The sequence below is a fragment of the Mirounga leonina genome, unplaced genomic scaffold (assembly GCF_011800145.1).
Source record: "Mirounga leonina isolate KUSES-001 unplaced genomic scaffold, KU_Mleo_1.0 Mir_94, whole genome shotgun sequence".
NCBI lineage: Eukaryota > Metazoa > Chordata > Mammalia > Carnivora > Phocidae > Mirounga > Mirounga leonina.
This window is the reverse complement of record NW_023270855.1, coordinates 33,723,041-33,736,864: the sequence shown is the minus strand read 5'-3', so window position 1 is coordinate 33,736,864 and position 13,824 is coordinate 33,723,041. Positions and strand designations below refer to the sequence as shown.

The 13,824-nt window shown below is 35.1% G+C and overlaps 1 protein-coding gene across 33 annotated transcripts in view; it reads left to right on the top strand.

The window, feature by feature from the left end:
- The window catches only part of SLMAP (sarcolemma associated protein), a 162,204-nt gene that overhangs the window by 90,755 nt on the left and 57,625 nt on the right, over positions 1-13,824 (top strand). For all 33 annotated transcript variants that reach the window (XM_034998041.1, XM_034998042.1, XM_034998032.1 and 30 more), the window contains exons 3-9: positions 1,192-1,264; positions 4,920-4,956; positions 6,594-6,656; positions 10,668-10,763; positions 11,022-11,093; positions 12,393-12,533; positions 13,647-13,784. In XM_034998041.1, coding sequence (XP_034853932.1) covers positions 1,192-1,264; positions 4,920-4,956; positions 6,594-6,656; positions 10,668-10,763; positions 11,022-11,093; positions 12,393-12,533; positions 13,647-13,784 — 620 coding nt within the window. The remainder of the gene's footprint in view (positions 1-1,191; positions 1,265-4,919; positions 4,957-6,593; positions 6,657-10,667; positions 10,764-11,021; positions 11,094-12,392; positions 12,534-13,646; positions 13,785-13,824) is intronic.

The following is a 13,824-nucleotide window of genomic DNA, read 5'->3' as shown; positions in this document are numbered from 1 at the left end:
TTCTTAATTTGAGAGAGAGAGCGTGCGTGCGCACAAGCCGGGGTTGGGGGGGAGGGACAGAGGGAGAGGAAGAAGCAGATTCCTCGCTGAGCATGGAGCCCAACATGGGGCTCCATCCCAGGACCCTGCGATCATGACCTGAGCCAAAGTCAAACGCTTAACCAACTGAGCCACCCAGGCACTACCCCAGCATTAGCTTATTCTTAATCAGTTTTATTGAGATATAATTTACTTGCAACACCAGTTTTATATGTAGAACTCACTGAGTTTTGACAAATGTATAGTCATATAACCACCACTCTTCTAATCATGAGATAGTATATTTTCATCACCCTGCATTAGCTTTTAATTAGATTTTGATAAACTAAATAAATTAACTCTTTGAACCCTAACCCTGGAAGATGTAATCTTGGAAGAACAGAGAAATAAAAAGCCATCAACCCATAAAACCCAATCACAAAGAGAAGCTCTGTATAAACGCTCCTTTTGGGGGGTTTTGTCTCTTGAAATCATCAGAAGGAAAAGGAGGAAGTAAGAAGCAATAGTAAGAAGTTGTCTACAAAGTGATTGGTGTAATGTTATGTAAAAATGTTTGAGGGTGGAGGAAGAAAAAGCACCAAGAACATAAAACCACAATTTTAAATACTGAACTGAAAATCTCAGACTTGAGTTCTAGCAAACAGCTCTGACACTTAACAGAGTTCTAGAAGCAGTTTCACTTTCATGAGGTTTTGGTTTTCTCACTCATCAAATGGGGGACTTGAACAGCATATTCCAAGCTGTATTATGCAGAACTAGAGTTTTGTGAGGCGTGGACAGGAGAATTAGGAATTAGGGCTAAATATTAAATTGGGGAATAGTTAGGTTTTGATGCCAGCAGATAGGGGAGAAAGTGCATTTCCTCTCCTCAATTGTATTTCCATATATCCAACTGACCTTTTATTGACGGATTGCATTGAAGGTTAGGACACTTTTGAAAAACTATTCTATCTGTAATTTTGCCTTGCAACTGTGATTCAGTATGAAGAGGGATGACTTTCTCCAGGGGAGTGAATATTGTCATTAAACCACCAGATTTCTTTCCTGGAAGTTATTGCATTTAGGAATAAAATATATGTTGGATATGAGAGATATGAAGATTTGTATTTTTAAACAATTATTTAATCCATCTTATTTGTTTGTTTTAACCAGTTACCCATGGGTGTATTGTTTCCACAATAAAACTTTTTCTACCAGATGGTATGGAAGCCCGACTCCGCTCAGAGTGAGTATAATTTAGTGCTATGAACTTTTTGTATTAATTACCTTGGTTAATAATATTCTAGGTGATGTATACTGTTACACTTCAGGATTATTCTAATAATGGTAGAAAATTAATGCAGTACTTTTAGAATATAATATACTTCATTTTAATTCTTTTTCACATTAGCTACGATTCTATTAAATAATAATGTATAATGAGGTACAGATTATTTTGTTTCCAAATTTAACTTTACAATTTATGTTTTGATGGATAATTAGTTGTTTTTCAAAATATTTAGGGTATGTAAGTTACTGGTGAGTGATAACTGTATTTTGATCTGCATTTAATATAGGACTTCTTAAACTGTGATTCCCTGTGAAGTTAATGCCGGTGTCATGATCTTTTAGGACCTGGAGGATGTTGATACAGTTAGTAGCCTATTTTGGTGGGAGTTTTGGAGGGATTTTCCAAGGCTGTATTTTTTTTCCCCCTGAAGCAGTGGAAAGATCACTTAGAGGAGGACAAAATTGAAAAGGAAGAATTACTCATAAAATGTAAATGTTAAAATCTAAATATAAGTACATTTTAATCTTGTGCTTTTCACAGATTATCATTATGTAGTAATTACTAATTAAACATAAGCATTTTTTATTTGGGGGGCAAGAAGCTTGTTTCTATACCCAACATAATATTTTTTATTCTTAAAAAGTAAAGACAAAGATCTGAGGGTGGGAGGTTAAGATAAGCAGTAAGTTTAAGGCAAAGTAGAACAGTGAGTAGAAAAGAGAGAATGAAAAAGAAAGCAGAGAGAGGCCCTCCTATTACTATGATAGTCTGTGCTTTCATTAGGCTTACTATATATATATTTTGCTTCAGTTAGATGCTACCAATTTTGGGGGGGGCTTTAAGCATATCTGAAGCAAAGCAAAAATTTTTAAACATTTAAAGGTAAAACAATCTGTTTCCTATTCTATATCATAGTTTAATTTTTTTTTCATAGTTTAATTATTACAAATACAGTTAACTTTGGGAACTTTAATGTGACTCAGGAGTCAAGGGTTTTTAAAAATAAGAGTAACTACTAATCAACTAATGATGTGTGGCTTCTTAAAGATCTTGATGTTTGTGTGTGATAATGAGATTTTTCTTTCATGGAGTTAAAAGCTTTGAGCAGTTATATAAAAGGTTATCTGTGATCTCAGGTTCCATCTAGGAGGACATGTAAATTTTTCAAAGTCTATGTTAGTGAATTGTGTCCTTATCCTTCTTGTTTCCCCAATGCTTTTCATCTTTGCCCCCTGTTTCCTTCTCATTGTTTGGTTTTTCCTCATGTAGTTAAATATTAGTATTATTTAAAATTTTGCTGCCAGTTTCATTGTACATAGTCTGGCTGACTTTTTGGAGAAGATGAATTTTGGACAGACAGTTCTCTAGAGCTGGTAGAAGATCAGAATGGTCTTTAGAGGTGGATAGTCTAATTCAAAGCCCAACTCCACCTATTCTGTGTCTTGAACAGGCCTCCCTTTTCTCATTTGAAAAATGAAGATAACAGTAGTACCTACTAAGCAGGAATTTTATGAGGAGGTTTAAGCAAGGTTATGCACTTAAAGAGTTTTGTGTGGTACCTGGCATATATTAAGCACACAGTGATCATTGGCTGTTTCTGTTACTGCGATCTTTTTTAGCAATCAAGATACATTTGGGTATGCCAGAATGCTTAGAATTTCACGTATATTATATACATAGCATTTAATACTTTTAAGATCCTCACTAGCTAGGGGCGCCTGGGTGGCTCAGTTGGTTGAGCGACTGCCTTCGGCTCAGGTCATGATCCTGGAGTCCCTGGATCGAGTCCCACATCGGGCTTCCTGCTCGGCAGGGAGTCTGCTTCTCCCTCTGACCCTCCCCTCTCTCATGTGCTCTCTCTCATTCTCTCTCAAATAAATAAATAAAATCTTTAAAAACAAAAAAATCCTCACTAGCTAATTCAAAAAGCTAGTTCTTTTTTCTTCCTTGACTTTATTATATTGCACAAATAATTTTTTTTAACTTATCTCTATACCCAACATGGGGCTCAAACTCACGACTCTGAGATCAAGAGTCACATGCTCTACTGACTGAGCCAGCCAGGCGCCCCTGCACAAATAATTTTTAAATGATAACAGAGAAAAATTGCCTATAATCCCACCATCCTAACACTAAATAATGGTTTTCCTTTTCTGTATTCCCTTGTTGCATATGAACTTTTTCTATAATTCAAACAAAATACACCTATATCCAGGATAGTATCTGTAAAATACATATATATATATTCCTTATGGAATGTTCAACTAGATTTTTAGCCTTTTGTTAACCAAATTTTCATAAGAACAGAAATTTTGTACTTGGGTCACTAAGAAAACTGGATTTAAAAAAAACATGGATACTGTTTGCTTCTATTTAGATTTTAAGTTCATTTGTCTATATGTGCATATCTACAGAGAAAAATATATCTCAAATGGTTATCTCTAGGTGCTGGCATTAGGTAATTTTTAGTTATTTCCTCACGCTTTACATCACACATTTTCTATAATCAATATGTATTGCTTGTATAGCCAAGAAAAAGAAGGTTGTGTTCAAACTGTCTATTCCATATTTATAGGGTAGAGAGAAAAACTAAAGTTGGTGTAAGTTTTTAAACTTTCATTAGGTGCCAGCTTTGCTAGGGCCTTGTGATAGGTTCTCGGGATCCAGAGGTAAATTGGTCACAGTGCCTGGCTTCCTTAGCTGCTCTGTTCTCATGGGAGTGGTAGTAGGATCAAGTGCTACTATGTCCTAGGTACTGTTGAAAGCTATTTCTATTAACACATTTAATGCTCACAGTTACCCCATGGGGTTGTTTTTGTGATTACCTTCATTTTATGGATGAGGAAGCTGAAGACCTATAGTGCTTAGGTAAACTTGCCCAAGATTACACAGCTGGTAAGTAGAGCCAGAATTTGGGGCCAGTCAGGATGGCATCTGAGTCTGCATGCTTAACTGTTATACTACACTGCCTGTCTGTCATTAGTACTTTATAAGGCCCAAAAAGCAATTAGTACCAATTATACTGTTTACTGCTTAGTTTTAAAGAGATATACCAAGTTTAGTTTCATACCTACATCTAAGCTTTCAGTAGTTGGTGTGTGAGGTGGCTGAGTAGAGAACAGTAATAGTATTTGGTTAGCTAAAGTTGTTCTCCACTAGAACAAGTTTCCAAATTATAGCTTTCTTTCTAGTAGAACTTTGGTTTTTAAGACTTTGTGTATAGGAATATTTAGTTTTAAAAAGACATAATTTGCACATTCCAAAATTAAAAATGGATAATTTAAGGAGTGCTTCTTTTCTATATAGAAATTCTATAGCCATGGAATTCACCAGAGCCCTCATTAAATAGTGGATCTTCAAAGGGTATTTAATACATTTTGAATTTTGAATTTGTGTTTAGAAATATGTGTAAAAGGTAGATTTGTGTATTTATTACCTTGTTTTCTAAGAATTCTATGTATTTATGAAGAATTAAAAAGTAATTCACAGTCTTTTAATTATGACAGCAAGTGTATCAACTTTGGGGTTTAAGATATTCATTCTGGTACTGTCATACTGTTTCCTCTATTGTCAGGAAATTAGATAAAAAATTCTAAATTTTACTTTTCAGTGTCATCCATGCTCCATTACCAAGTCCTGTTGACAAAGTAAGTTACTAATGATTATTTTTTCTAAACTAACTTGGTTATATTGCTTTGGAAAATGTTTTTGTTTGTTTTTAAGACGCTCTACCTAGAAACTTCTTTTTCTTCTGTAACAAATTATATACAGTGTATGTAGGTATTTGGTTATTGCGGTCTTCTGGAGAATTTAGGATGGATGTTTCTGAGGAAGAAACCTTTATTATCTCAAGTAAATGGCCGATTGTATAGACTAGGAGCACTTGCTTTGTGCCTAGCCAGAGAAGAAGTGTTAGTTACTACTTTTTATTCTGGAATACAATTCTGTTTAGAAATATCTATTGAAGTTTTCTGCCCAAATAGTTCACCCAACATATACTACACATAGAAATAACAGAAATACGGATTTACAGAAATTGCCCTTTTATTGTCCTTGAAAATTAGTTTTAACCTGATTTGGTCAGAAAATTTGCAATAATTACTTGTTAGTATTTTTCCCTTGGTTCAGAAATAATGGTGTAATAAACTGTAGATATCATTGCTAAATAGCAAAAAAATACATCTATATCTTTTGACATTAATGTGAATGGTTTTTCTTAGTGTACTAATTAAACTATTGGAAAAATATTTTACATTTTTTTCTTCCATTTGGATAAAGACTGAAAGCCTGCCAAGTGGTTGATCATCAACCTCGGTAATACCAAGAATTATTTCAGAAGTAAATAAAGGCCTTGCCAATTTAGGACTAACTTTTAAAAATAATGTCACTTCTCTGAATTCTAGTTAGCATATGAATAAAAATATACTTTCTGAACTTAATCAGGAATGATGCTATTAACATCATTAATGTTAATACATAAGGCTTGGTAGTATTGAGGATATGGGTAATCATAGTTTCTTCTTTTTGGGGGAGGGTGAATAATGCCATGGTTCTATGTTCCACACTTGGGAAGAACCCCTTATGGAAAGTATTTCTTCTAATACTCTTGAGTTCTAAGTATTTTTTCTGTGATTTGTAATTTAAGCACCATTATTTCCCATCTTTTTCTTCTTAAACCCACCTGTAGTTTAAAGAAGAAAAAAAAAGAAAGCTATTTGCTTGCTTGCTTTCTCTTTCTTTGTTTCTACCTTCCTTCCTTCCTTTTTTTAAGACAAATCTATTTTCATTGCCTCTGGCCATTGGACAAAGTGTTATATTTCATGTCCTGTCTCTCCCTGCACCCTCACATACAACTCCCATTTTGAGGATGGCTACTTCTAAAAGGATTGTGACTTGTTGGCCTATTGAAGAACTATTTAACAATGAATTTTAAAGGGGATAAATATATGTTCATTGATTTAGGATGTATTATTTCTGAATTAAGAAAGGGCTGTATTGCTGTTGTGCTGTGTTTGTGATTTGGTTTATCAAGGAATGTTTGCATGAGTGGTACTCGTTCCACCACCCTACTTATAAATCTCAGACTGGTCAGCAAAAAATAATACCATTTACAAATTCTGGACATGAGACAGAAATATTTTGAAAACAGAAGGAACTCATTAAGCTGAACAATAATTTTTGTTTTGCATATTTCAGTAAATAGACATTTCAAGGACTTGATTTGGCTTTAATGTCTTTTATAAACGTTTGTGTGACTATTGGTACTTGTGTCATTTGTTTCTAGGTTGCTGCTAACACTCCAAGTATGTACTCTCAGGAACTATTCCAGCTTTCTCAGTATCTACAGGTAAAAGTAAATCTTAAAAATTCTTAGTTTTTAAAAGTAGAATTAAACAACTTAGATTTGAATTTGCTAGTTCACAAATATAGCTAAAGAAATATTGCTTGGGGCACCTGGGTGGCTCAGATGGTTAAGCGTCTGCCTTCAGCTCAGGTCATGATCCCAGGGTCCTGGGATTGAATCCCACATCGGGCTCCCTGCTCCTTGGGAGCCTGCTTCTCCCTCTGCTTCTCTCTCTCTGTCTCTCATGAATAAATAAATAAAATCTTAAAAAAAAAAAAAAAAAAAAGAAATATTGCCTGGATACAAATACAAAAAAAGTATTTCTCAAAGTTAAAAAAAGGATTTAGGGGGGCGCCTGGGTGGCTCAGTTGGTTAAGCGACTGCCTTCGGCTCAGGTCATGATCCTGGAGTCCCAGGATCGAGTCCCGCATCGGGCTCCCTGCTCGGCAGGGAGTCTGCTTCTCCCTCTGACCCTCCTCCCTCTCATGCTCTGTCTCTCATTCTCTCTCTCTCAAATAAATAAATAAAATCTTTAAAAAAAAAAAAAAAGGATTTAGGGGCACCTGAGTGGCTCAGTCGTTAAGCATCTGCCTTCGGCTCAGGTCATGATCCCAGGGTCCTGGGATCGAACCCCGCATCAGGCTCCCTGCTCCGCGGGAAGCCTGCTTCTCCCTCTCCGACTCCCTCTGCTTGTGTTCCCTCTTTCGCTGTGTCTCTCTCTGTCAAATAAATAAAATCTTTAAAAAAAAAAAAAAAAGGATTTAAACTAGGTCTTGTGGGGGCACCTGGGTGGCTCAGTCGGTTAGGCGTCTGCCTTCGGCTCAGGTCATGATCCCAGGGTCCTGGGATCGAGTCCCATGTCGGGCTCCCTGCTCAGCAGGAAGCCTGCTTCTCCCTCTGCCTGCCACTCCCCCTGGTGTGCTCTCTCTCTCTCTGGTATATAAATAAATAAAATCTTTTTTTAAAAAAAGAATCAGGATTATTAAGTCTAGTAAAGATAGGGGTCTGTACAAGAGAATTTTTTTTTTTACTCAAATATGAGGAAGTTTCAAAATAGTTCTTTATTCATAGATGACTTTTAAATAAAATTAAACCTGGAGAGATCTTGGGTGCTTAGTATAATATTAATAGCAAATGGTTATATAGCACTTACTATATGCCAGACTCTAGTCTAGCACTTTACCTCTATTCATTTAATCTTCAGAACAATCCCATAAGGTACATATTTTATTTCCATTTTTATAGATGGAGTAACTGAGAGCCTGGAAGGTTAAATAATTTACATAGTATTACCCACCTACTCTGTGGTAAAGATGGGATTTGAACCCAGTCAGACCTCAGAGTCCATGCCCTTAACACTATGCTGTGCTACTGACCTGATGGAATGGGCTCCTGAAGAAGTTAATACTATATTTAAAGAGCCATAGAAATCTCCAAAAAGGAAATAAGTGGCTTTTTTTTTCTTCTTGATTTTGGGAGATTTATGCTGGATTAAGTCTGAAAATTGTTAGAGTATTAATCAGATCCTTCCTTCCACTGGTCATTATGTAATGATGCATAGAAAAGCCGTTTTACACATTTGCAGTTTAGGAGAATGTCTAAAAGCATAGAGTCTAGCCGGAATTCCCTGGACTTGGTCTGTGGCTTTAACGTCAGACCTTTTCAGACCTTTAACTTCAGAGCCTCATTTTCTTCATCTATGATGTGGGTATAATAGCATGTCCCTCACAGAATTGTGAATCAATATATGTAAGGCACTTAGAACAGTGTGTCACATACAATGTATGCCATACATGTTAGCAGTTGTTTACCACTCAGTAGAAAGGCACACTAGTTGACCTAGATCTCTCTTGTTTTTAGAGGTAGAAGAAAACTTTGAGATTGCTCTTGTCTAACCTCCATTTTGTTTTAACCTCCATTTTTCTATGAGAAATATGAGGCTCATTATAGGTAAAAGGATTTCCTGAGTCTATACCCTATATAGTTACCAGTCATCATGGACTGTGGGTCTAATGCCCTGACTCACTCCAGTACTTTTTCCAATTTTGTCAGTTCTTTGAATATTCATAGTGGGCATCATCTTTCACTGTTCTTTTCTGGTTTTTGAGAGATTATACTGTGCTGTCTTTTCTGTATACATCTTTTTGAATTGCTAAAGTTCTAATGTAAATCTTTTAAGTAAAAACTGGAATAGATACATTTCATGCCTTAGAACTAAAAGGTATTCCTGGAAGTATTAGATTTCTGTTAGGATGTGGCTCATGGAATTATGAAACTCTAAATGGAATTGAGTTTAAAAAGGTGAAATTACACCATCTAGTGGAAGCAGTGATTGTTTGGTGGTTTTGTTTTTAAGTAAAATTTTTGCAGCATTTAATGTTAATTTCCTGGATATTAGTAGTGTTTTAAGAGCTTAAAATAAACTTGGCAACCAGTCTCTTATAAGTGTAAGCTGTGTTTTATGGCTTTTGTTAGATTCCTTAATCTATACTTTTAATTTGTTTATTTTAAGGATTTTATTTATTTGAGATAGTGAGAGAGGGAACACAAGCAGGGGGAGTGGGAGAGGAAGAAGCAGGCTTCCCGCTGAGCAGGGAGCCCGAGGCAGGGCTCGATCCCAGGATCCTGGGATCATGACCTGAGCAGAAGACAGACAGACGCCTAACCAACTGAGCCACCCAGGAGCCCCTAGAGTTATATTTAAAAAACGGTACCTGTAACTCTAATTAGATCAGATTTTCTTTAATCATTATTTACCAAGGATGTGGAGAAAAATAAATGCATACTTTAAACCTCAAGTACTGTCTTTGAAGCATATCCTTCTTTTTTGAGGTGGCTCCATAGGTATTAGGGTAGTAAGTGTTCTTCTTTGGCTAATGACAGGAATAGAAGAAAGTGAAATTTAAAGATGTGCCATAACCACAGCTCAATGCTATGTGAGCATTTTCACCTTGACTTCTAGTGAAGGAGACCCTCTTAACAGCTATCAAATGTTAACAAGTGACCTAGAGATAAGGGTTTGCTTGCTAATGTCCTTCTCTGTAAAAATATCCCTTTGGAGCTGCCAAATGGTTATAGAACTCCTTGACCCCTTATTACATTGGTGGACTCTTACTTATTTTTGGCATATTTGATTGCTGCTAAGTGGTATACAGTCACAAAGAATCAGAACACCTGAAAATGCAAGAGATTGTGAAACAACAGTCTCTCTCCTTAAATATATATATTTATATATATGTAACGTTCTTTTTTTTAATTTTTTTTTAATTTTTTTTTTTAAAGATTTTATTTATTTATTTGACAGAGAGAGAGACAGCGAGAGAGGGAACACAAGCAAGGGGAGTGGGAGAGGGAGAAGCAGGCTTCCTGCTGAGCAGGGAGCCTGATGTGGGGCTCGATCCCAGGACCCTGAGATCATGACCTGAGCCGAAGGCAGACGCTTAATGACTGAGCCACCCAGGCACCCCTATATGTAACATTCTTAAAAGGAAAAATTAAAAGACATTTCTATTTTAGATGTCATACTCATGCAGCTAAGCCATTGAGAAATATCTTTGCTACTGACCAGATTGTTTGGCTTAGTTTGAAATGAGTTTGTTCTGAAAAATATGTATATATTTTTAAAAATTTACATATATACATATATATATATAATTGGAAATGGAGGGTTTTATATAGATATATAAAATGTAGGGTTCAACATTTGTTGGATTCTTCTATTCTGGGTTTCCTTTTTTTTAAAACTCTTGTGAATTATGACTAAAAGGAAAACAAAAACAGGGCACTTGTTTTCTGTTAATAGAGGAAGGTGCATGCAGCTCAGTACCCCTAATAGTCCAGGAAATGAGACTAAAATGATATGGCTTATATATATTTTACAAGGTAGATTTATCAGGTTTGAAAGTAAGATACAAAGTGGGATATAAGATGAGAATATTTTCAGAATGTACTTTGATTTCTCTTCAAGGATCATGCTGAGTTTATTAGAATCTCTTTTGTGATTTGTACTATTAGGAGGCCTTACACCGGGAACAGATGTTGGAACAGAAGTTAGCCACACTTCAGCGGCTACTAGCCATCACCCAAGAGGCTTCAGATACCAGTTGGCAGGTATTCCAGTTGCCTTTATATACAAGAAGCATTTAAGTATAGTTTAATATCCCTTAGATGTTGATTAAAAGTGAAATTTTTTAGCAGGCAAAGGCAAACTTATTTCTTAATGACCAAATATTGAAAATTTAGCATTTTACAGTGGATGTTGGTCAGTTTTATGATATCATATCTTTTTTTGGCAGTAGCAACCTTTTTGATATGTGTAATTTTTTAATTACCCTGGGATTTTATTTATGTTTAATTTTTCTTCAACAGGCTTTAATAGATGAAGATAGACTCTTATCACGGTTAGAAGTTATGGGAAACCAATTACAGGCATGCTCCAAAGTAAGTATTAATCTCAAGTAAAGATCCATAAAGAAAAATGCATTAACTATGCATGAAAATGCATAGTTTTTTATGTAGCTTCATTTCTTTGACATTTTGAGTACATGCTAAAACGTTTATATGTTTTCACCATTCTTTTAAATTTTTTGTCATTAGAGGAAATTTCAAACACACATTAAGGAGAAAGAATTGTATATTGAATACCCATATACAACTCTTTCTTTTTTTTCTATCACAGTTGATATTTGCTGGAGAAACTGGGTCATTTGTCCTCTATAATTTCCCTAAATCTGGATTGTTATTTACACATTCTTCTAGCTCTCCTCCCACACCATAAACTGGTAGTTTGATCTAGAGATTTGATCTGATTTAGGTTCAACTCTTTTTTCCAACAGTACTTCATGAATAGTATTGTGTACTTTCACCAGAAGGCACCATAATATCTAGTTGTCTTTCTTTTTGAGATATTAGCAATCTTTGATGATCCTTGCCTAGATCCATTATTAAGGCTTGCAAAAATGGTCATGTTGTAGTTGTTATTTCTTTATTTATTAGCTGGATTACTTCTATAAATACTTCTATTCCCCCTCATAAACCATTTTGTTACCCTGAAGACATTTTCTCTAGGAAAAGGATAAGTGATTTTCTCCATTTATTTACTGGATTTCAAAATAATGAGTTGGTTCCTTCTCATCTACCAAAGAATGACCATGAAGTGTTTTTTTTCTCCAAACTTAGGTTTAAATGTATTTCATGTGTTTCAGCCTGTTCCATTTGTTGTGGTTATTGATGCTCAAATTATCCCATCTTTGGTTCCTGAGTCCTTTTGGTAGAACCCCAGCAAACTTTGATCGCCTACTGCTGTCATTTTAGACAAGGTGTTCCAGACTCATCTTGTACATTTCCTGCCTCAGAGCTGGAGTCAGCTTTTTCCTAAGGGTGCTCTTATTCCTTTTGGTTTAACCATTGTTTTAAGATGCTTGGCCCCTTTGAAAGTAAGAGATTATTTTTACCCACAAATGTAAATATTGTGGCTTACAGAGAATATGACAGGAGACTTAATTCATTTTGTACATTTGAAAGAAATTCTCAATTTCCTTTGACATTTTTTTTTCTATCAGAAGTGTGGATTAATGTATTTGTGAAGGCATAATTTACAGTGCAATTTTTAAATACATCATTTGTATTTGGAGGTACCTTAATGTAGAATTCAAAGAACATCATAATGTGTTATTTTTCCAAATGGTAAATACTTAAAAAAATTACTTGGCTATAATTATAAATATCTTCTAATCCTAGAATCAAACAGAAGATAGTTTACGGAAGGAACTTATAGCATTACAGGAGGATAAACACAACTACGAGACGACAGCCAAAGAGTCCCTGAGGCGGGTTCTTCAGGAGAAAATTGAAGTGGTTAGAAAACTTTCAGAAGTTGAGGTATTTCATTTTAACAAATACAAAATGGTAGTATGATTTAAAATTTTTAGCCTGAAATTGCTAATATTTTAGGACATTTTAAACTTGAGTATTATATAGTTAGGAAATATTTCCTGTCTATCAAATGGGAAGGGATAGTAGCCTGTTTTCATTGTTAGGAATTTTCATTGTAATCATGTGAGTCTGGTGCTTGTGGTTTCTACTCGGTGACTGAGCAAATAAAAGCCTAATCAGAGGGAGTCTTAACCATGTGCATTCTGCTTAGGATTTGGCCTCTCACACAGTGGACTGTGATATGTGCCAGGGAATTGATCTCCTGTCACCTAGTTTTTGCTTTTCTTCCAATTGAGGATAGTTAGTGGAAGGTGGAGAACCTTACCACTGTTCTTATTTACCCATCCTCTAGAGAAGAAAACTGTGTCTAACTTTGGAGGTCAAAGGGAAAATATCTCTGAGGTCCTTTCTTGGTCTTTTAGGAACAATCAAAATGTGATTCTCATTGCTTTAAAAACAACCTCATTGATAATGTAGGTCATTCGTTGAACCACTGCTAAATTACCACAGAAGTTATTTGTTAATGGATTTAGTTAAAATGCCCATTGTAAACAATAGTAAAAATACTATAGTATATAGTATATACTCTAGAATATGGTATAGTAATGGTTTCTATAATAGCCTCATCCCATAGTAACTAATTCAGTGTTGTGTCATTAATTTGACATGCAAGGAAAGAAAATTGTTAGCTGTCTTCTAATTTTCTTATTAAGTTGATTGTGCCTATTAGTAACTTGCTTTCAAGAATTGATAAGCTTAAAATATTTTCAAGTCTAAAAGTCATACCCAGTGGCCTTTTAAAAGAGTAGTTATGTAAAAGTAACATCCTTTCCTCCCCTGCTCCCTTTCTGTTGTTTTGTTTCGTTTTTCAAATTTTTTGTTGTATTTTCTGTTTTAGCATGTACCTAAAGTAAATTAAAATTCTTATGTTGTTTAACTCTTATATAAAGGCCAGGGCAGATGTTAATTTTGAACAACCCATATAATTAACACTTTTTATAAGTTGAATTTAGAATGTGCATTTATTCTAAATCAGTTATCTGTAAACTTGAATTACAGCGAAGTCTGAGTAATACTGAAGATGAATGTACCCATCTTAAAGAAATGAATGAACGGACTCAGGAAGAATTAAGAGAATTAGCCAATAAATATAATGGAGCAGTTAATGAGATTAAAGATTTATCTGACAAATTAAAGGTATGTATTTACTCAACCTGAGAGTGTGCTAATAGTCCCT